The sequence below is a fragment of the Quercus lobata genome, chromosome 1 (genome assembly GCF_001633185.2).
Source record: "Quercus lobata isolate SW786 chromosome 1, ValleyOak3.0 Primary Assembly, whole genome shotgun sequence".
NCBI lineage: Eukaryota > Viridiplantae > Streptophyta > Magnoliopsida > Fagales > Fagaceae > Quercus > Quercus lobata.
Window position 1 is genome coordinate 21937133 of NC_044904.1, and position 24194 is coordinate 21961326.

Sequence of the window (24194 nt, forward strand, 5' to 3'; positions counted from 1 at the left end):
ACTAGTAATGTGGTAATGGGGTTTTGCTCTGATTTCAGAGCAGTACTTATTATTATTATTATTATTATTAATAGTGATGCGTTTCCGTGCTCTCGCTTGGTTTTTTGATTTGCATGAAAAAATCGCGATAATTCATCGTATTCTATTTGTACCACGATATTTATATATGATAGTGATGAGTGATGACTAAGGACCATGTTTTTATTTTTCAACACAGCAATAATATTAGTATGTTCCAAAAATTTATTCATTCATTATTATTTTGTTGATTTAAGATTTTCTTTGTTTTGTTTTGTTTCTGTTCCACAAAGAGAGAGAGAGAGAGAGTCTATCTTTGAGATCTGAAAGAAAAGAAAAGAAAACATATTAAGATAACAACAAAAAGCCGGCAAGAGAGAGAGAGTGTGTGTGAAAGAAATGTTTTGTTTAAGCATTTGTTTTTTTTTTTGGATGAGAAAAAAAGCATAGCTTAAAAGAGTGATATAAATCCGTGTGCCCGTGCTGCTTTTTATTTACCGAGTAGTAGCTGTTGCTACAGACTCTCCTTTTCTCTCTCTCTTTCTCTGTCTGTCTCTCTCTGCATGAAAACTCTTTAAATCAAAATTCTGCAGATTTTTTCTTTTGGTTGAGTTGTGACTGACTGTAATCTGGGGTTAGAGTTGAAGATCTAGCTGGGGTTGTTCTCAAAGTTGTTTCTTTTCCTGGTGGGTCTTTCTGAATCCGAACCACTTTCAAGCTCTTGAATCTGCATTTTTTATTAGTACTGTAAAAAGGTATAACTTTGGTTCTGTGATTGTTAGCAGCTATAAGGTGAAATTTATCAGAAAAACGAAGAAAGAAATGTGCGGAACTTGATCTGTAAAAACTCTCCAGAATCTTCAAAAAGGCTATTTTGGATTTAGGAGACAAAACTAGTAATTTTTTACTTTTCCACTACTTTGGGGGCTGCAGAAAGTGCAAAGTGACAAAGCCTCTCTGAGCCCAAGCATATCTTTGATTTTAATGCAAAGAAAGAAAGGTAAGAGATTTTAATTTCTTCTCTACCCCTGACTCTATTATGTGAATTTAATGAACTGGTTCACTTTATTCATTTCTTAACGCATGTTTAACTTGTTTTGGAATCAACTTCTTTTTCCTTTTGTTGTTGTTGTTGCTCACAGCATTTACTGAAGCTTCTTCAAGAGCTATGAAGTAGAAGTAGAACCCTTTATTGCTTTCAAAAAGAAGTAATTAAAAATAAAAGAAAAAACCACTGTTTGATCAGTGATTTTGGTTGTGGGTTTTATTTCTTGTGTACTAAATATGAAGGAGGCAGAGAAGAGCTTGGATCCTCAGCTATGGCATGCCTGCGCTGGAGGCATGGTTCAGATGCCTCAGGTTAACTCCAAGGTCTTCTATTTCCCTCAGGGCCACGCAGAGCACGCTCAGGTTCACGTAGATTTCAGCTCTTTACCCAGAATTCCTGCTCTCATTCCTTGCAGAGTTGGGGATGTGAAGTTCTTAGCTGACCCTGAAACTGATGAGGTTTTCTCAAAGATCAGATTGGTTCCACTTGGAAACAGAAACATTGGTGAGCTTGATTTTGAGGATGATGGGGTTGTGGGGGCTAATGGGTCTGAAAATCCAGAGAAACCGGCTTCGTTTGCTAAGACATTGACTCAATCTGATGCTAACAACGGTGGGGGTTTCTCGGTTCCGAGGTACTGCGCTGAGACGATCTTTCCACGGTTGGATTACACGGCGGATCCGCCTGTGCAAACTGTGATTGCCAAGGATGTTCATGGCGAGGTTTGGAAATTCAGGCATATTTATAGAGGTACACCACGGCGGCATTTGTTGACAACTGGGTGGAGCACATTTGTGAACCAGAAGAAGCTGGTTGCAGGGGATTCAATCGTGTTCCTCAGAGCCGAAAATGGCGATCTTTGTGTTGGTATTCGACGTGCCAAGCGTGGAATTGGTGGTGCACTTGAATCTCCATCTGGGTGGAACCCTGGTCCAGGAAATTCTGTTTCTTCTTATGGTGGATTTTCCATGTTTTTGAGGGAGCAGGAGAACAAAGTAATGAGAAATTCAAGCCCAGCTGGTGGCAATTTGAGTGGAAAGGGAAAGGTGAGGCCTGAATCAGTTATAGAAGCTGCGGCTCTTGCTGCTAGTGGGCAGCCATTTGAGGTTGCTTATTATCCGAGGGCCAGCACGCCGGAGTTTTGTGTTAAGGCCTCGGCTGTGAAGGCCACTATGAGGACGCAATGGTGCTCCGGGATGAGGTTTAAGATGGCATTTGAGACCGAGGATTCTTCCAGGATAAGCTGGTTCATGGGAACCATTGCATCTGTTCAGGTTGCTGACCCTCTCCGTTGGCCTAATTCCCCATGGCGGCTTCTTCAGGTATCTTGTTCCTCTGTAATTTGTATATCCTCGTGCAAGAATTTGGACTCTGTTGGTTGCTTGATATGTATTTTATTAAATATTTTGTTAAATTTTCAGAGGTAGTGTTTTCTCACTGAGATTCTGGTCATTTATTTTAGTAGGGGTAGTGGCATTTATCTTCGGGGATATTCTCTGATGGCATGCTTTATATTATTTGCACTGTATCTAGCATTTGGGGTCTTTTGAAATTTATTCCAGAGTTTGTAGATAGATTAAGGAGAGTACATGTCAGCTTTCTACACTTATTTTTTCTTTTGTCAACACTGCATCAGATTCATAACATTCCCATAGGTTTTCTCAGCTTAACAGAAACCACAGATTTGTCTTATGGTTGTAATGTGAACGACTGAACACTGCTTTAAAATGATTAATGACACTGCATATACAGTAAATATTGCACCAATTATGACGTTAGACAGTTATTTTAACAGTTATGTGACCCAAAATTCAACATAGGGCTTAGTTGAGGAGTACATCCACTATTAAGGTGCTGTTTTAAGCTGAATTGTAATTTAAGATGGTTGAATTTTCATACATACATCAAACTTTTCAGATATTATTTATGAATTGGTATAAATACTTGTCTCCATACTGTATGAAACATGTTATGCTAAGCCTATCCTCAATGAACCCAGCTTCTCATCAGTTTCACAGTAAATCTACTTACAAACAACATTTCAGGTGACTTGGGATGAGCCAGATTTGCTACAAAATGTGAAGCGCGTAAGCCCATGGTTGGTTGAGGTGGTATCAAATATGCCCGTTATTCACATCTCGCCCTTCTCACCACCAAGAAAGAAGTTTCGGTTTCCACAACACCCAGACTTTTCACATGACGGCCAATTTTCAATGCCGTCATTTTCAGGCAACCCCCTTGGGTCCAGCAGCCCCTTGTGTTTTCTATCTGATAACACTCCTGCAGGCATACAGGGAGCCAGGCATGCTCAATTTGGTATATCTTTATCAGATCTCCACTTTAACAACAAACTGCAGCCAGGGCTGTGTCCATCCAATTTTCAGCGATACAATATGAATCCTAGAACTTCCAATAGCATTATGACAAGCAATACAAACAGCAATGAAAATTTATCTTGCTTATTAACAATAGGAAATTCTAGTCAGAATTTGGAGAAATCTGATAGTGTGAAGAGACACCAGTTTTTACTCTTTGGTCAACCAATAATCACCGAGCAGCAGATATCTAGAAGCTGTTCTAGTGACACAGTCTCACAAGTTCTTACAGGGAAAAGTTCATCAGATGAGAATCAAGACAAAGTAAAGTTTCTTTCTGATGGATCAGGATCCACTCTTGATCAGCAAGTTTCACCAGAAAAGTCATCAAGTACTGGATTTTCATGGCACCAGGGTTTCCAAACCACTGAACTTGGCCTGGATACAGGTCACTGCAAGGTTTTCATGGAGTCAGAGGATGTGGGACGCACACTTGACCTTTCAGTTCTTGGCTCTTATGAAGAGCTTCACAGGAGGCTGGCCAACATGTTTGGAATAGAAAGATCAGACATGCTGAACCATGTTGTCTACCGAGATGCAACAGGTGCTGTCAAGCAAACTGGAGATGAACCATTCAGGTGTGTTCCCCCCCACCCCCCCCCTCCCCTTTTAAATTTTCTTTTGTTTATTTATAACATCTTAATGCCTTTGTGGATGTATTAGTTTTGCCTTTGACAAACATTCTTGAAATCTTAATACGCAGTTTTTAGAGCATTTCAATTTGTCAGTGTATGATTGATGGATTTTCACTTTTATCCTCTGTTGGAATTGCAGTGATTTTATGAAAACAGCAAAAAGACTCACTATCTTTAATGTTTCGAGCAGCAACAATATTGGAAGGTAAGAGAGGAAAATAGATTTTTGCGTTATGTTGTGTAGATCCTCATTTCCAATCAATCCCTTTCTCATTTTCAAGTTACAGGAATAAGTATATTGCGGCATTTAAGATTAACTTCCTGACTGAGTACATAAATTTCATACTGCAAATTTTTTTGTATATCATTCTTCATTGTTGTTTTATTAAATGTTTTGCAGGACATGGATTACAGGGATGAGGAATGCTGAAAATGGACTTGATGCATCTAACAAGACAGGTCCCTTGAGCATATTTGCCTAATTATGTGGAACTTGACACTTGATGTTGAAAAAACTGAATGAATGTTGAAGACTGCTTAATTGTTAAAGTAAATTTTAGTTCGGAGAAACAGGAAATGAAACTCCATCTTCTAATTATGCTGATGCCTTGATATGTTTCTTGGTTGAAGTGACTGTATTTGCTGAAAATCAACTCAACATTATGGTGGATTTTTCTTGTCTATGTTGATGCTTAATGTTATTGTGAATTTTTCATGTCTATGTTTTCCATGAATCCATCTTTGAAAGTGAGTTTTCTTATTTTCCAAGACACTAATGCGTATCTCCAAATTGAGTGCATATGGCTATGGCAAGAAAATTTATTTCAAGCTCGTCGATGGTGTCATTGGGTGTTGAGAACCAATGCCAGTCAATATATGAACATTCCCATTTCTTCAGCTCTTTTCACAGATTTTCCCATGAGAATTTAGAGAAGGTCGAGTGTCAAATTTGAGAAAGAGAAAGTCCAAAGTGGATGGCCATTTCAAGCTTCTTATCATAAGCCAAGTTGAAAAGTTACATATTTATAACAAATGAGGCAGACTTGATCAAAATGTGAGAAATGTGTCGGTATTATAATTCCACCATGAATTTCACTTCAAAGTTCAAACCACCTGCAAACTTAAAATATATATATATATATATATATATATGTTGCTGCTCAAACCATATATGTATGTGTATATATGTATGTGTGTGTATGTTCGTGCACGCGCACCATTACGGTTGTTTCATCTCTTGTTAGGATGACAAACATTTTCTAATCTATGTCATGAAACTGGCTAATACTAAGTGATAAGTACTACACCTAGTTCAGCTCTAAAAATATCAACTGCTTTCTTGTTATGTTGAATGAAGCTGAGTTTCAAGTCGATTGAAGATTTCAATAATGTTTTTGACTTCACAAATGGGACAGCAGTTAAGGGCCTCACAACTTTCAACCATCAATTAATTGAGATTAAATTACATAAGATGAGACAGGATTGTGATGTGTGTAGCTATTGGACTAATATCATTTTTTAATCTTAAAGAGTATGGACAACATCGCTCTATTTGAAAAAAATTTGATGCGACACCATTTTATTTTATTGAATGGTATAGATGGGGGTTTAAGATCTAATCCTTAGAAAAAATTTTATCTCCAGGTAATTTCCTATCAACACAGTAATATTCCATCAAAAAAAAAAACACAGTAATATCACACGTTGAAAAGGTAGCTTTTGGCTTTCTGAATTGGCCCTCCCTCTTTGACTTTGTTGAGTTGGCCTTTGCTGATGTTTGATGTTAATGATCTACCAAACCCTCATGGTTTTCTATTCTCAGTGTCCTGACTCCAAATCTTTATGCCTCCTACCAAATTTTTAAGACAAAAAAAAAAATAAAAAAAGTAGAAAGACTATTGCCTCTTTATTTTGTACTTTAATAAAAGTGGAATTTTATGAAAACGAAAGTGAAAAGTCATGCAGAACGGTTTGTATTTGGAGCAACTTTTAGCATCTATACACCAAGGAATATCTGAACGTCATCTATCATATGTTCATAATCCACCAAACCTTAAACTTGACTTTGGTTATAAATTTTTTTTACAAATTAACCCCACAAAGCTTAGAAAGGGAATTTTGGTTATGTTACCAAAAACAGTATATACAAATTAATATATATTAACTAATATTGGAAAGTCATATTGATGTAGCAATTCGACCAATTTGGCTATGTGTTGTCTAAATGTCATTCCAATCAGTTTCAGTTTTTTTTTAAGCTCCCAGCTTGCTCCTAATTGAAGTTTCTATAAGCTCTACATATATCCTTCTCTATACCAAAACCCCATTGGCTCATAGTGACAAATCAATAAGTCTAATTTGAAAGGATTTTACTAATGTGTGTCCTTAGGGCACACATTAATTTTCATTTTTGAAAAAAAATTTCTTGAGAATTGAAAAAATAATGACAGTTTTTTCAATTTCCGAGAAAATGTTTCCAAAACTAGAAAACTTAATATGTGCCCTTAGGGCACACATTAACCGGACCCAATTTGAAAACCCAAAAAAAAATATATATATATATATATATATATGTCATGAATAGGTCACTGTATAGTGATCCTGTTCAATAATTCTAATTCTATGGACCAGACCGACCATGAGAGAGAGGGTTCAGCTCTTCAGGACTTTGGGATCTTAAAAAATGCCAGAAAACATGAGCTGGGTCCCTGGGGGGGGGGGGGGGGGGCTTGACTGTTCCGGCAGTTTGACAGCCAATGCTGGGTCTGGTCTGGTCCCTGGTCCAGGTTTGAATTTTTAAGACACTAGACCACATTTTTGATAATCCCCATAGCCAGGGTCATTAAAAAATTGTTTATTCCAAAGCAACATGCACGTGTGAGTGGGACAAAATGTCAATTCTTTTATTTTTAATTTTTTTGTGATAAAACCAATTATGAAAAAAGAAATTTTGGGTTGGAGTTGGCAAATTATAGTCAAAATTTCTTGTTCACGTGTGCTCTCCCAATTGCGTCGCCGTTTTGGTGGCCGGGCCTTTCGTTCTTTGATGGGATTTGACTCTACTCCATTATATACTTAGCATCTTTTTATGGTTAAAACTTGCAATTATTCATTTTTCTATTTTTTCTTCTCTTATTATTCCATGGATTTTTTTTTTTGATGGGATATTCCATAGTATTTTGTATATGCATTTATATCTCAAATATGTGATTCTTTTTTTTTTTTTGAGAAACTCAAATATGTGATTCTTTACCTATGGTTTTGTTGTTTGTAGGTCCGGAAGAGCATGCTCGTCCCTTATAATTATTAAAGTTGCCGTCCAATATAAAAAGCTAAGAATTTAATTGAAAGTGACAGAAATTACATTAAAATTGTTATGGACACAAGTTTTAAATTTTAATATATAAATAATTTAGTTTTAAATGGACAAAATTAACGAGTTATTATGCCATACGTGTTAAACAATTACCTTCATCAAAGATTTGACTTATAATACAAATTTGATACTCAGTACAATCGCTAGATATTACACGTGATATCATATCATTCCATAATCTATATAATTAAGTGTTAAAAGAAATTTATGATAAAATATTAAAATTTGTTATCACGAAACATTACTTATTTAAAATCACAAGGAGGCTAGCTTAATGTAATACAGTAATACTATTGAAAAGGATGAACAAAAAAAAAAAAAAAAAATCATTAACCTTAGATAGAGAGAGAGTTATAATTGAAATAGTCAAATGGTTGAGTCCGATAATTTGAGGAGAGAGAGAGAGAGATTAGAGTGGAGAAATGCATAGACAAATACATCTTTCAATGCATTTATCTCTCCAACTTCCCCCGTTTTCAGTTCCAACCCATTTGCCACGGGATCTGGTTTCTTTGCTTTGGGATAGAGAGGTATCTTTTATGAGAAATGTTAAGTGCAACTCTAATTCAATTATTCTAACACCATACATTTTGTCACAATTTTCTTCAACTTGATGATATGATCAATAATGATGAGTGAATAATCATTATATAAATTTACAATTTGATGTGTCAATTTTTAAACATAGCACAAAAGTGTAGCCATTAAGAAATGTTTATATGTTTTTTTTTGGTCCTATTAACGTGTGTCTTTAAGGTAATTGTTATTAAATCATTTTAGAAAAATTTTGACACAACTTTTATGAGAAATATAAAAAACTGTCAAAAAAAATTAATTATTTTTTTTCCCAAAAAAAGTTTCCAAAAATATTTCTTAAATTAGTGCCCTTAGGACATCCTTTAACTTTTCCTATATTGTTTATGTGATATTAGTTACAAATCATTATGTGAATTTACTTGTGATATATACATATATCACAAGGAAATTCAACATAATGATTTGATTAAAGTGCTTGAAGATCAAAGTTACTAAGGTAATTATAAAAGGTAATTCAACATTTATTTTTTATATTATTGAAGTGACACCAAATTTATTCATTGTTAAGTCAATTTGTAACCATTTTATATTATCTTTTTTTTATCTTTCAAAAAGATAATTACCATTAATCCAAGAAAAAGTAAAGGAGAAGAATAATCACCATTAATTTTAACTTTTTCTTCCTTATAAGAAATTAAGTTTAATGATTTTGGGGAAAGAAATTAAAAATATAAAGTAGCTGGATTTCAAAAAGATAATCATCATTAATCCAAGAAAATGTAAAGGAGAAGAATAATCGCCATTAAGTTTAACTTTTTTTCTTATAAGAAATTTAGTTTATAATGATTTTGAAGAAATAAATTAAAATCATTAAGTAGTTAGATTTTTCTGACAGTATAATCTTTACCTAAGATTTGGATCCGATACAATAATTAAGAATATTATAACACATAATTACCACTTAGTTATGAAATGTAAAAATTAAAATGGTAAAAAAAAAAGTAGATAATTAAAGGATAAAATGTTAATTTTTACATGCAGTAAATGCATGCACTTCAAGTTCTACCAGCGTGATTTGATTTGGGGAAGTTTGTCGTTTTGGTGGCAAAATAGTCTTTTAAGCACAATCGACAGAGATTTTGGTGACGTGGCCGGAATGCCCAGCTCGTGCGGTGGATCCCATAGGGTTTTCTCTTGCGTCTCCGTCAAAATTAACCAACGAATTACGTGTACGGCTCAGATTTCTTTGCTTTGGTTTGTTAGGTGGTCGGGGATTCTTATTACTGGTTTTTTACAAAATGTGAATTTCACTTCTCACGAGAAATTACTATCTTTTTCTCTTTTCTCTTTCTTTTTTTTTTTTTTTTTAAAAAAATTTCTTCACTCTACTTGTTTACCTTTCTAACTTAAAAAATAAACTAAATTTAATAAATTATAACCTGACAATAAATAAGATATGTGTCACTGCAACAATATAATATAAACAAATTTTGAATTAATTTTTTTTAATTATTGATACATTAATTTATAAAATTTATATAATAAAATTTGTAATATTTTTAACGTTTTCGTTGCATGTCCAATATCAAGACCATAATATTTTTTCTACAATATCTTATTGTAAGTGCACCACATTCATATGTACAAACAACGAAATTGAGAAAAAAAATTAAATCACATTATTAAAATTGAATTAAACTAACAACGTGAGATTATTTGCATTTTTTTCCAAGTAATATTCTCTCTCATTGATTGATAATATATAAATAACCTCATGCTGTTAAATTGTTTTCCTTAATTCAAATTTAATAATCGAATCTCTCTTTTCCTTAGTTTTCATGCTTATCAAATTTTCAAAATCCCTAATTCGTCCTCATGTTTAGGAGGGGTGAAATAAATTTTAATTTTTTTAAAAAAGGAAGAATTAACAATCATTAAACAATAAACACTAGGGTTGATCCTCCTTTTGATGGTGGAAACTCACTTTTACTATTTTGCGGTAATCCACTCGTGTATTCCCATGAACAAAGAGTAATAGGATAAGAGAGTGCACATCAAAGTTTAGTTGAAAATCAAGTTAGAGACACAAAATTTCAATGCACCCATTTTTGAGCGTTGATCGGCACTTTAACACAAGTTTTCATATTTTCACATTTTCAATTATACTTGATTTTCTAATAATTTTTAGAATGTTTATGGGTTTTAGGAATGATTCTCAACCACTTTAAGGTCAAATAATACTAAGGGAGATTTTAGAAAATATCAATTTCAATTAATCGTCTTATTTTTTGAGATAATTAGTAAATTATCTAAAAACACTTATTAATTATTATTATGAGTATTTATTATGTATGGTCGGCCAATAATACCCTAGTCAAGTAAAGCTTATACATCAGGGAAAATGAGATGGGGACATAACACCCCTAATCTAACCTTGTCCCATCCCATTATCACCCTATTAATAGTACATCCCTAATCAATCACCCATATATGCTAACCAAGTATTTTGTTGGTATCATTTTGGGTGGTTTGAACGTGACATATTTTAAGTCATAGAAGATTATTTATTTATTTATTTATTTATTTATCATAAACACGTTAGTTAGGCATATTTTTTAAAGAAGGTTGGTTAGGCATTTAATGGGGGAAAAATAAAGTCTAAATTATTGGTGGGACAAAATGACATTTGTATTGAATAAATTGATAAACACAGATGCCACATTTTTTTTTTATATGGATGATATAACGTCGGCGAACCGAAACCTCAAACCGTGAACTGCATGCAATGGCATCGTTGGTTGTGAGACAAGTGGCACAAAAGTGATGTGACTATACCCACTTGGAAAAATTATCCAACTGGGACGACAAAATCAATGTTTACTGGAACAAGTCATATGTAAATGTCCAAGGCCCATTATTAAATTTTATAAGAAAATTTTTTGGTACTCTGTCTTTTCAGTTTTCACAACCTTTTGGGCCCATGTGTTAACAAATCAACTTGTCAACTGACAACATTCCCAACCTATCCTGATTCCATTTAGGGTGACTTTTTTTCTTTTCTTTTTTTGAAGTGACTTTAGAGTTTAAACATATTTCCTCCGTCTCACTTTATTTCTCCTATTTGAAAAGTCAAAATTTTTAAGGGAACATCATTTATTGTCTTATCTATCTTTTAAAAATGTATAAGTTTTCAAAACTATTCTTAAATAAATTTATCAAAAAAATTGAATTAGTAAATTAATAAGGGTATAATAGGAACATTAGTAAATTAATGACTTTTATTTTTAGAAACATGACAATATTTTGGGACATCTCAAAATGAAATAGAAGACAAACAAAGTGGGACGGAGGGAGTATTAACTTTCAATAACTTATTTCTCCAAAAAAAAAAAACAAAAAAAAAAGTCTTTCAATACCTTATTACAAAAGAATAAAGCTGATATAAAATTATAGTAGATTAAACTTATAAATGTGGGTTTCAGTTAACTCAATTAGTAAAATTTATGATGATTGTATAAGAGATTTGAGATTCAATCCTCGCCTACACCATAAACTGATTAGTGTCTTGGTCTGATGATAGTTTTTTATCATTAGAAGCAGATGCCATAAGTTGAAACTCTAAAAATAAAAACTTATAAATTAATATTATCAATTATGAAAAGGCAATTCAAATATTCACTAATGAATGGTTAAAGTTCACTTATCATATTCATTGTCACATTATTTTATAAATTTCATGTAATAAATTTTATAGTACCTTTAGCATTTTTCAAAAAAATAAGAAGGAATATTGGAGAATGTTTATATGTATGATACAAATTTTTTTTTTTTAGAGTGAAACTTATGGCATCTGCTCTTAATGATAGTTCTTTATCATTAGACCAAGACACCAATCAGTTTTTTGTGTAGGCGGGGATTGAACCCTAGATCTCTTATACAACTATCAGAGATTTTACCAGTTGAACTAACTAGAACCCACATATGTATGATACAATTGAGTTTAAGAATCTTGCTCAAGTGAAATGGCCTAGTACATTACCCCAAAATTGTGTACATTTAATCAAATTAGATTATATGAGTATATAAATTATTATAAAAAGTTTTGATAGTAAGTTGATTAATCATATTAAAAGATTTATCCCAACATAAGTGATCTTTCAAATATGTATTTTCGTTGTTAATAAATTGATGGGTAACCTGGAAAAATCAACTATCATTCAAAGACAAGATTTGGTCGTCTAAAGAAAGATAAACACTTAGCAAATTCCAAGAACTCCCACCAGCTAAGAAGTCAGTTACACCACAATCAGCTATTCTAAGACATGGGATAAATTCATCGAAATTTGCTCCACTCTCTTCACTAAGTCCACCCATCTCCCAAGATGGTAGTGGCACCTAATAAGTAGACCTACTCCAAGTTCTCTGTAAAAAGGGCCAAAGCTCACCAAGCAAAGATATGCACAACTAAGATCCTATCACCTTCTATACCTGAGTCTTTGTGAGAAATTCTAACTTGATCATCGAAGGGTCCTTGGCCGGCACCACACCAGTACACTCCAATGGTCCCTTTTTCTCTTTTCAAATCGTTGATTCACCATCAAGTTTAGAGCATACAACCTATTGATATCACACCTCATCCTAAATAAAAATCCAAATTCAATTTTTTTTCTTTTTTCTTTTTAAATGCACACCATAAAGAGAAATTAACAAAATTCTCTAAGGTTTTTACTTGTAACTCATTAGAAAACTCAAAAAAAAACTATTTTTTCGTGCCTCTCATCCTCTTTGTTCTTCTCTATTTCTATTAATTTCCTCTAAATTTTCTAACGTGAAGGACAAATTAAACCAGTGAAAAGACAGTGAACTCTTTATTTATTTTTTTATGTCTGAATGAAAGACAAAAAATCAAGCACAACAAGAAAAAAAAACAAGCAGTTATCTCCCTAACTCATTTATCTTTTACAGAATGAAATATCGGAAAAACAGATAATTGAAACGAAACATGAAGACAGGCATGAGCACAGGGCATTACCCAATCTAAGCAAGAAAGCAAAAGTTAAATCAAAATCAGAAAGCAAGCAAGCAACTTTTCTTATTTTCTTGCTAGCGGCCCCAGCTCTCTCTTAGAAGTGGAAAATGCTTGCGTGATACTACCATTAAGTGTGTCTAAAAAGAAGGCAAACACCATTATTCTAGACTGGACACTAGTTGTTGCTCATTCGAATGTCTAATCAACTCTAGAGAAAAAGAGAAATCCTAGGTGGAAAGAGGATTTTCGGTCTCAGCTACACTGAGTTGCATCATGAAAACAACATAATTGGAAAGAGGAAAAGACGCAAGTGGAAAAAAACAAATGTGGAGATAGAGATCGATCATGGATTTCGAGGATAATTCACAATCTAGATATAAATCGAAATATGAAGATTCTCTTGCCTACGAAATTCAATATTCATATGCAACATCATTAGAGAGACATGAAATGTTGGTGTTTTGATGTTGAACACTCCCAAGACTAAAAAAGACGTTTCCACAAAATGTAAAAAAATGGACACAAGGGTCACCTTTCCACGTCTATACTCATTTTCGGGTCTTTCTTATAATAATAAAAAAATATAAAAATAATAAAAATAAAAATAAAAAGAGAAGGTTTTTTGGAATTTTTTAATACGTATATATATTTATCTATATATATCTAAAAACTGAAACGTAGTATTTATTATTACTACACTCCTATTGAGCTACATCAACGATCATATCATTTACCTATTTCCAACTATTTCTCTTCACTATTTCAAATCATAATGTCCCTTTTACCTTTACATCTTTCTACTACTTTCAACCTTAATGTCACTCTTCATCTATCCCTTTCTCTTCCTTTTATTTTGACTTTTCTTATCCTCATTCTATTACTATAAATATGTGATTCTTTCTTCCATTCTATACATATTTTCCCACATGAAGTAACTCTCTCTCTCTCTCTCTCTCTCTCTCTCTCTCTCTCTTTCATGTTTTATTTTTGTGTGAATTTTTATTTTTTGTATCTCTACTTTAGATTGATAAATTTATATGTTCTTTAGAATTCTACTTTGGATTGATACAATTTGGTTTTGTGTTTTGAGTTTTTAAGTTATTATCTTTTTTTCTTTTCTATGACGGTTAAATGTTATCCTATTGCATAGAAAGATAGTTTACAAAAATATAATATTTTTCTATTATATAGTATAACTTGGATAATTTGGTGTTTGACTCATAACTATATTTTTTATTTTAACGCTTCTTCTTCTCATTTTATTTTCTATTTATCTCCCAAAAAAGGTAATTACTCTCTCTCTCTCTCTCTCTCTCTCTCTCTCTCTCTCTCTCTCTCTCTCTCTATATATATATATATATATAATTTATTCTTTTTTGCAACTTTACTTTAGGTCGATGAATTATTGTACTTTTTTTAATGCTATTTTGGGTCAATATGATTTGGTAGTGTGTGTGTGTGTGTGTTTTTTTTTTTTTTAGTTTTCCATCACAAGTCTACTCTCTTCCTCTAATAACTTTTGTTTGATTTTTTTTGACATAATACTTAGTTATTTTGTAAGTGAGATTTTGAATTTATATCAAAATACAATCTTGGCTATGTATTTGAACGTGTCTATCAACTATTAAAACTGCCCAAAATGATGAATATATATAGACAATATTTTTGTTTTAATTTTTCATTGATTTATTATTTAGTTATAACAATAAATTAAAATAGATGAATATGTAAAGTTAAAATTGCCTAAAATGAATTTGTAAAGCCAATATATTTATATATTTAATATTGTCAAAAAATGATTTTCCACATAATTTAAAGAACAAATTATATATTATAAACTACAAAATAATTATCAATTCCCACACATCGCATGAATTTACGACTAGTTAAGAAATAATAAATATTCAATTATCAGTTATAATTTATGAAATGGGTAATTTATGTTTCACGCGTGTGTACGTATACATTGTATGCAACAATCACTACCGAAGAAACTAGCATATATCTACCGAAGAAACTAGCATATATCTTTGTTGCAAGTGGAGTATTAGCTCGATTAGTTCATGTATTGACTCCTTGAACCCACTTCAACTTTTTGTCCTCGTGTGCTTGCATCACCCAGCTTTTGGGCAAAAGCTAATCGGAGTTGGCCAACAGATACCGATACTATGGGCTGTTTTGAGGGATTTGGATGGAGGAATTCGGGATAGGCCCCTACGGATCCCTTAGATTTCATGCTATGGAGCTTCCCCCACTTACCACTGTGTCCTATGATCACAACATCAGCTAAGGATTGGCATTCATCACTCATGTCATAGATCAATATATTTCTTAGCCTTTGTTGGCATTCATGACCTATAATATATTCGTATGTTCCTTTCTACCTCATTCATTCATGTTGTAGTCAGAGAAAGTGTGAAACCATTCATTCTTTATACAGTTGTGGTTTTGTTGTCACCAGTATCGCTTGTTTTGGAGGCAGCCTGACATTCATATATTGTGTATACAACATGATTCAACAAGCCACTAACATTAAGCCTCCCTTTTTAAGAATGAAGGGTGGTTGGTATAAAAAGTTAAAAACATGTGGGATTTGCATGTAGATGAGTGACCTTGAAGAATAAGATAGTGGTATCTTAGGTGGGAGGCTATTACATAGTGCACTTCATTCTATTATCTCTAATTATTTCTCATTATTTGGTAAAGCTTATGTCCAGTGCTCCAATACATTAGACGTAATACGATACGTACACATATTCAAATTGTGTTGGGTCCAATGCTATATGGCCAAACCCCCTATTATTAGGGATGCTGGGTGTACAAGTCAGTACCCAAGATAGCAATTCAACAATTTAAACATCGACAAACTATCCCTTCCCTAAGGGATGTAAGCAAGCTGATCTTTGAGAATTTATCAATGGCAAACATGGAGAAAAGAATGGAGATTATCAAGAATTAGTGGGAAGTAAAGACCTTTAAGATTGAGTACGTGGACGGTATTCCACACCTTGGCTTAGTTTAAGGAGTAGCAATTAGCTCTCATTGGTGATTCTTTACCATATGCTCCCATTTTGTATGCCTTAAGGCCAAGAGTTAGCTAAGGTACTTCTCGAGGTATGGAAAGGGACCATAAAAAAGATACTGAAGCTCTTCACAAGCAAGTAGATGAGATCATTACTAAGCATGATGTGGTAAGAGTTGAGGTTGAGGGCTTATGGGCTAACCTGAGGACACATGACTCAATCGGGCTAGGCAACTTAAGAAAGAGCTAGATGGTTGAAGATTGAACTTAGACAAATGCAGCGAGATGCTTTAGACGGAGAAGAGGTGTGCATGAGCTGACAACTCTACATCCAAGACCATGAGTTAGGATTACCTTGGACTTTGTGAACAGATTGATTCTCTTAGCTCTCTTCTTGTTAGGCTGAGGTAGAAAGGGTTGCCAAACTCACTAGGGAGATTACATTCAGGCTGAGTGAGGGGTAAAATGCAGGATTTATTAGAGGCCATGGAAGAAATTAGAGATCTACAAGCCAAGCTTGACTTAGCTGAAGAAAGGTTCCGAGAAGCTTTCCAAAGCTACCAATGCTTCACTATTCCATGTTACTCACATTGCACATGCCTGATGATTCAATTCTTGCCTCTGCAAGACAAGCTGTATAGGGTGGTTGTTGCTAGAGATTGAAATTTTGGAAAGAAGAAATTTGAAATTTTTATGCTCAAGAATTTTTCAATATACATATCAAAAAAATCACACTACTCTACTCCAAATGACCATCCTTTTACAAAAAGTCTAGAACCACTCACTTTAAGTTCCAGATAACCATCCTTTTACAAAAAGTCCAAGACCACACATTTGCCCACACACTTTATCACAACTTAGACAACTAGACAGGCAATGATTAGTTTACTTTTCACTAAATTCCAATGGTAAATCCATATGTAAATGATGTAATTCAATCACACATTGACATTTGTACAAATTGTGTCAATTGCGTGAGCAATTGTGTCCATAGAAGAACCGATCCTTCTATTTCTTCATGAAGTTATGGGCAAAATAGGGTGACAAACTTCACACTTCTTCTTAAGCCAACAACATCATCATCCCATTTCTGAACCAATTAACGACCAACCATGCAACCAAACTCCAACCCACATATTTCCACAAGCACCCCATGTGCAACATCAGGTCGCCCGTGACCATACTCGGACAAAGCTTCCACGACAATCAACTGTACATGCTACCCACAGCACACACATAAGCCTGAAACGCGTCAGGTTATATTCGAGAAACAACTTAAAAGTGCGAGACCATGACATATGTGTAGCTCCACAAATTCATTTACAGTGAGCTGACACAGTGACACCCAATAGAAAATGCTACCAAGGGCATCCACACCTGTTTGCCACCACAAACATCAACTCAAGCTCATGACATACCCTCCACATGAGCACGAATGTCTGACTAACAAGCATGTTGCATACAAGTGGAAATTCTGATTTTTACGCTACATCTAACGACGAAAATCAAAATTGTTGAGAAGTTTGACGAACCAACTAAAAATCATTCTCTATGTAAGAACAAACAAAAAAAATTCTCAGATTCTTGGATTCCAACTGGGGCTGCCAAATGTAAACCCTACAGATATCATAGCAGGCCTTAACATTAATAGCAGCCCAGCCATGAGATAGAAATGATCGAATTATCAACCAATCAATATATATTTCACAACCAATCCAGTAACCCAGGTTTTTAAGATTTTGGTAATGCGCCACCAAAGAATACATCTGGCCATTAATTCCGCAAGAATCAAAAACAAAATTTCCATTTAAATTTTGGCCAGAGAATGTGTAGAAGTGTTGTTTTAAAACGAAATTACATCATTAGTACTCAACAAGCAGTATTTTTTTTTTTTTTTTTTTTTTTGAGAAGAAAAAAATTTTAGAAAAAAGGAATGTGAGAAGTTCGGTAAGCAGATTAGTTGACAGAGATCAAAGAGATCTCACAACAACCGGCCAGTTAACTTCTCTGAGACATTTGATTTAGCTACAGCCAGTTTGGCAAATTCAAGATCAAGGGTATTGACCGAAGTTTCTCACCCTTCCCTTGCTACATGTAGCCTCACCCAATAAATCAATATTGCACATTGAAAAAAATAAATAAATAAAAGATCGAACGGAGTTTACATAACTTAGAACAAAAGGTGCTTAAAAAGCAGATTTGAAATTCGCACACAGCTAAAAACAAAGTTCAGCAGACGGAATACAACATATAGAAGGGAACTGGGCTCCAAAACCAAAAAATGCAATTGCCATATAGCAGTTAAATCCATAGATGATATGGTATATATAGCAAAGCATCAAACATACATCGCTTAACAAGTAAATGGTGTTCAAATATTTAGTTTACATATCTGCCCATTAAGATATTACATGACAGGGGACACATCAGTACTTTGCAACTTCATTGTCTCTTACATAACACAAAATATATATATCCCTACTGACCTACAGATCAAAGACATTTCCGATTGCAATGCATTTTTTGATACGAATGCCAACCCTGTGAACAGAAAAAACACACCACATCAGCATTAGCCCAAGAAAACCAAGCTAATGACGCAAGTAACTCTATTGCAGTGAGTTGCAAATATTGCCTAACTATAGTTGGCAACTTATTTTCAAATAAGAAGAGAAATTTTAACACACAAGCCAATCGTACAAAATAAGGTAAGACTACCACTCAGAAGCTTAAATTGGTACTTCAGTAATAGTATCACACCTTTCATATCAAGCAAAGCAAGTAAAAATACCCACTTCCCATTATGAAGAGAAAACTGTGAAGATAGCAAAAAACGAATGGTTTCTAATTTTCAAAGAAAAGAAAATGTAACTAATCAATGGTCACAACAGTCTTCATCTGGAAGTTATAAGAGCTTGCAAGCAATGGATCAAATTTTCAGAATATTCATATTTACAATAGTCTTAAACTGGGAGTTATAAGAGCCTGCAAACAATCTCTAATTAGACTAGAGACATAATTATTCAAGATAGCCAAAACTTTAGCTCCACACCTCCTCCACTTCCACCAAAGTCTCACAAAAACTAGGTTCAGCCATTTTAAACACAACTTTCGCTAGATGCAAGCATATTGCTGCTAGCAGTATTCAGTAAAGGTGGCAATTCGTGTTCATGTGTCGGGTTCGAGTCATGTCAATTCCTGAATATCCGACTATATGGGTCAACACTAACCCAACATATTTATTAAATGGGTCAAGATTTCTCAACCCTATCACAACTCATTTATTAAACAGGCCAGTTGTGTCAACTTGTTTATCAAAATTTATCAAAATGAAAAAAAAAAAAAAAAAATTTAAAAAATAATAATAATAATTATGAAAAAACAAGCAAATAAATATTATTTAATATAAAATCCCGAACTAACAAATAACTGCATCACAAATAATCATTCAAAACTAAAGCATATCTCAATATCACTAATAATTATGTCAAAAAAAATAAACCACAACAACTAATAAGTTTATATACCTAGGGCTTAAAGGGTATATTGGTAAAATGTCATTAAATTAAACGGGTCAAACAAGTCAAACAGGTTCCATAAGTTGAACACTAATCCAACTCGTTTATTAAACAAGCCAATTGTATCAACCCAAATATGACACGAACTCATTTAACCTCAACCCATAACCTACTAATTTTGAGTCGTGTCCAATTTTGCCACCCCTAGTATTCAGTCAACAATTCAAATTCTAAAGGACTAATACAACCAGATCATCTTGTGCAGGTAAATAATCTAGAATGGAGAAAGTATAAAGTTAAAGCAGTCAATGGCAACGAATTATGGATATGCATGAGAGAATCTGTAAACAAACGAACATAGAACCAGTTTAATTTCTACAAAATGCTACATCATATCAAGTTTCTCAAAGCCTGCAGTGATGTCAACCTGGCAGATGCCTATCAATGTAAAAGAATTTAAACCCAGAGGAAAAAGACCCATAATTCATTCTCTTTTATTTCTCTATGTTATGTTAAATTTATTATGATGTCTTTAGTATTTTAAAAGGTCATATGATTAGCAGGGTTCGAGGGATACCCCATTGGTTACTGCACCTCCTTCCTTCACTAGGCCAAAACTCCAACTTCTCTACTTAATCAACACTGAAATCAGAGCACAGTATCCATAGTTACCATATTACTTAATCAACACTGAAATCAGGGAGCTTTCTTTCAAAACTAAAATTGGCAGGAGGAAACAGCTAAAACAGGGAAAGAGAGACAAGAAGAAACAAGATGGAAGGGGTTATCTGTGAGAAATTAGAATACTAGCCTGTACGTATCTCTATCATTAACAAAAGAGTTGGGACTAATACACCATCCACATAGACGTTGAGTTCATAAACCACAAGAAAGCTGAATGATTACTAACACACACACACTATCAGTTGTAAGTGTCAAACAAACTAAACTAAACTCTTGTAACTAACTATTTAGTTAGTTAGATGATTGTTTAAGAATTGACCAATCGGATTTAGACACATATCAAGGCTGCCAACGAACAATTTTTGAAAAATTATAACATGATATGCACCCAAATGAAGTGTCCGTGCTTCCTAGGCTGCCAATACCAAAAACAAAAACTAATGTAAGCAAATTAGAGCTTTTCTTAATAAATTTTGGGTTCTTTCATTCTTTGTAGAGGTGCCTAACCACCATCAATTTGTTCCAAGCAAATTAGATCCCATTGGTGCGTTTGGATAAGCTGTTGCAAAACGGTGTTTTGGGTTTAAAATGAGCCTTTGGTAAAAAACGCCATGAAGAGTTGTTGTTGAAAAACGGATTTTTGGGTGTTAAAAACGCGCTTTTAAGTGCCCGAAATACCTAACCCTAATAACTAACTAAAATGATCAGCATCAAACAAACTAAACCATGCAATCACAATCATATAAACATAGTAAAAAATTTCACAAATAATCACAAAGAAAGAACCCTAATAATTGAATTACAGGCTGAAGCAATTAAATTAGGAATCACAAAATCACGAAAATTAACAAATAAGAATCCACAAAAATCAAATCAGAATTACCGATTGATTTAGTTGTAGTAGAGCTCGAGGCCCATGCCGTCGTGGATTTCATAGTCCTTAAGGGTGATATGGTCCTTGTAGATGTTGTACCACTTCTGGATCCGGATCTTGTCGGACCGGGTACCCGTCTGCGCCGCCACGAGTTTCTTCAGGTCTCCGATGGTGTCGTCCTCGTTGCACTTCACTCTCACCTTCTTTCCTAGCCGATCGTTCAGAACCACCTCAATCATCTTCGCTAGCTCAACCTCAACCTCACGATTTCCAAACCCTAATTATTCTCTCTCACACGCTTTCACCAATTTCCTCAGAAACCCTCTTTTTGACTGAAAACCCACCCAAAATTTCTATATATATATACTGATTTTTCTTATCCGCCACCGAACTTCACCAGCTGAATTTCCATTTATGCCCATGAATAGTACGATACCCTCTGTGCCTTACGAGGGTACTTTAGTCATTGGCTGTTCTAAGTCGGTTGAAAAATAAAAGGTTCGTGTTGGGCATGCAATACGTATGGAGCCTTATTATTTGTATTTTTTTTTTTTTGGGACAGGCAATAACTATTTTTTTTTTTGTTAAAATAACTTTTTTTTAATATTTGTTATTTGATTGATATGTGCGGAAAAATATAATTTTATTACTGATGATTTTATATTTATATCTACAAAATTATAACATGAAAATCTTGTGAATCCAAAGGTCTTCATAAATTTTGTTTTTCATTTTTTAAATATGTGGTTGAATTTTTATTTTAAAACATAAATGAAATCTTCTTAAAATTTTAGAAATATGGTTTACTTTTTGCGATTCTAATTTTTATAAAATGATAAAACTTAAAATTTTGACCAAAATAAATTTTACGAAGAGTTTTAATCCCAAAACTTTGAAAAGTTCATTTTTTATTCCTAAACTATTAAAAATTTCGTCATTCGTCCTTAAATTATTTAAAATATTTTATTTTCCATCCTTAAACTTTATCATTTTTTTCGTCCCTAAATTATGGAAAAAAAAAATTAACCCTTATTTTTGCCTCTAAACTATTAAAAAAAATTATTTACAAAAAATTTACTTTTTAAAAGTTAGGAACAAAAAGCAAACTTTTGATATTAGAAACCAAAATAATATTTTACCCTCAAATTTTCAATGTCCCCCAAATTGAATTTTTTAGACATTTCCCTTATGAAAGAAAACTATGTCACTTATATTATTATAATATTATTATGGGGGGAGGGGTCTAAGAGTATGACCCCTATTGGGCCAAGCCCAAGGAGTATACAGGACTAATTGATAGTTAGCTTGATCCAAGTAATCTGAGATGACTTAGAAGAAGAGCTTCGTGGCCTAAGAGCATGATGGCCCGAGGAAGACCCTCAAATGAAGATCACCTAAGGAGGATGAGATGAAGTCCACACCAAGCTCGAATACAGGAGCCAAGGGAAGTAACAGTAACAAGCGTGGGTAAGGGGGAAGGAAAGCTTCCCATGGAAGCATTCATCACCTTCGCATTGAATGCATTGCAACCATAGTTATTAAACTTAAACCAGACATTGACCAGATCTATGAGCTGGGTCACCAGGTCATTGGTTCAACCAATAGATCATCAGTTGAACTATAGGGTCAAATAAAAAAAAATTTAAATTTAAATATATATAAAATTAAGTTTAAGAAATCATAACATGAATATGTAAATTAAAAAAACAAACAGGCATATGCCTAAACTAAACTCGCTATTAAAATTCAAAATCAATGTTTTATAAGCAATAGCATTAGAAATTCTATCAAATTCACAAGGAAAATAAACGAATATCATAAGATTGCAACAAAGTCTACTAAATAAAATTTTGTTATGTCTTAAAATTATGTGTATTGTATAAATAAAAAGGAAAATCTCAAACTCTTGTTTAAATTACCATATTATCACACATTTAAATAATAAAAGAGTCAATAAAGTGAACCTATTAATATAATTTTACACAATTCACAAACTTAGCTGAGTTAATAAAACCCAATCGGGTCACACAGGTTACTTAAAACCCACCGGGTTACACCGATTTTGACCAGGTCATGTATTGTTCCAACCCAATTGATCATCTGGTCCCGTCTCTGCGCCAGGTTACCAGTCCGGGTTTAATAACACTGATTGCAACAACCATGCCGGTCGCATTAATGGCTGAATGACACCTAAACAGTGTCAATACAGCTTGTATCTTACTCAGCACATCCTCCAAAGGAGAGATGTTGCAAGTATCTGGGGGAATATCAACTACCCTCCATGTGGAGGGTCAAGATGAGAGTTGAATCACTATAAAAAGGGAGGAGATGCCCATTGAACGGGGATCAGAACCCAGAAAGCAAAGAGAGATAACAACACTCAAATTTGTAATACACCAAGTGTAATAGGGCTCCTCGGCCACTCTGAGGAACGATTAATTCAATATTTTATCCTTGTTTAGCCTTATTAAACTTAATCTTTCTATCTTGACGCATTTCTTCGCTTCGATTCATCAACTAAGAAGCCCAAGTGTTAGTTTGCACACTTATCTTTATAAATTAATTGTATTGGGCCATTGATCTAAGCCCAACAATTTATAAGGCCTGAGATTTTTACCCCCCATAAAATTATTGTAAAATAATTAAAGCAATTAGTTTAAAAAGAAATTATTTATTAATATTCAGTTTAAGGGTCTAAAGCAAAACTATAAATAATTCTTTTTATATTTAAATATTATTTAGATAATATTTATTATAAATTTTATTTGAATTTCTATTAATACATAATGTTTTGGATTTTCTAATGAGGGAGTAAAAAGTATAAATTCACATATGTCTATTTAAATAAAAATATAATTTATTCCTTCATACCTGGGCCTTTCTCTAGTAGGGGCCCCAGGCTATGCTTACATAACCAAAAGCCTAGGGCCGACTCTATCATGTTGCCACTGCTACTGTCAACATGATAGAGATTAATAATGACCAAAACATGGTTACAAATAGGGACATAAATGATAAACTCATTTTGCATGTTAGCTCAAACTACGAAACATTATTGCTAAGACAGCAACATAAAAT

General features: G+C 33.5%; 2 protein-coding genes and 1 non-coding gene across 6 annotated transcripts; 1 reads left to right on the plus strand and 2 right to left on the minus strand.

The window, feature by feature from the left end:
• Nucleotides 1-309: 309 nt before the first annotated feature.
• Nucleotides 310-4791, plus strand: LOC115983377 (auxin response factor 18). 3 transcript variants are annotated; one of them, XM_031106062.1, is made up of 6 exons: nt 310-704; nt 801-1018; nt 1161-2388; nt 3112-4019; nt 4216-4281; nt 4477-4789. In XM_031106062.1, exons 3-6 carry the CDS (start codon nt 1303-1305, stop codon nt 4556-4558), a joined length of 2142 nt encoding a protein of 713 aa, XP_030961922.1. In that variant the 5' UTR covers nt 310-704; nt 801-1018; nt 1161-1302; the 3' UTR covers nt 4559-4789. The 3 variants fall into 3 exon arrangements, with proteins under 3 accessions (XP_030961922.1, XP_030961917.1, XP_030961910.1); XM_031106050.1 differs by having other exon boundaries at nt 393-704; nt 804-1018; nt 4477-4791; XM_031106057.1 differs by having other exon boundaries at nt 310-1018.
• A 13180-nt stretch (nt 4792-17971) lies between these two features.
• On the minus strand, nt 17972-18074 carry LOC115956255. The gene has a single exon (XR_004084286.1). It is a non-coding gene; the product is annotated as a small nucleolar RNA snoR109 (small nucleolar RNA).
• A 228-nt stretch (nt 18075-18302) lies between these two features.
• LOC115983396 (ubiquitin-like protein 5) lies at nt 18303-21474 on the minus strand. Of its 2 annotated transcripts, none has more exons than XM_031106071.1 (2): nt 21126-21467; nt 18303-18581 (listed from the first exon to the last, which is right to left on the minus strand). In XM_031106071.1, exon 1 carries the CDS (start codon nt 21353-21355, stop codon nt 21134-21136), a length of 222 nt encoding a protein of 73 aa, XP_030961931.1. In that variant the 5' UTR covers nt 21356-21467; the 3' UTR covers nt 18303-18581; nt 21126-21133. The 2 variants fall into 2 exon arrangements, with proteins under 2 accessions (XP_030961931.1, XP_030961937.1); XM_031106077.1 differs by lacking the exon at nt 18303-18581 and adding an exon at nt 20110-20200 and having other exon boundaries at nt 21126-21474.
• Between the last annotated feature and the right edge of the window lie 2720 nt (nt 21475-24194).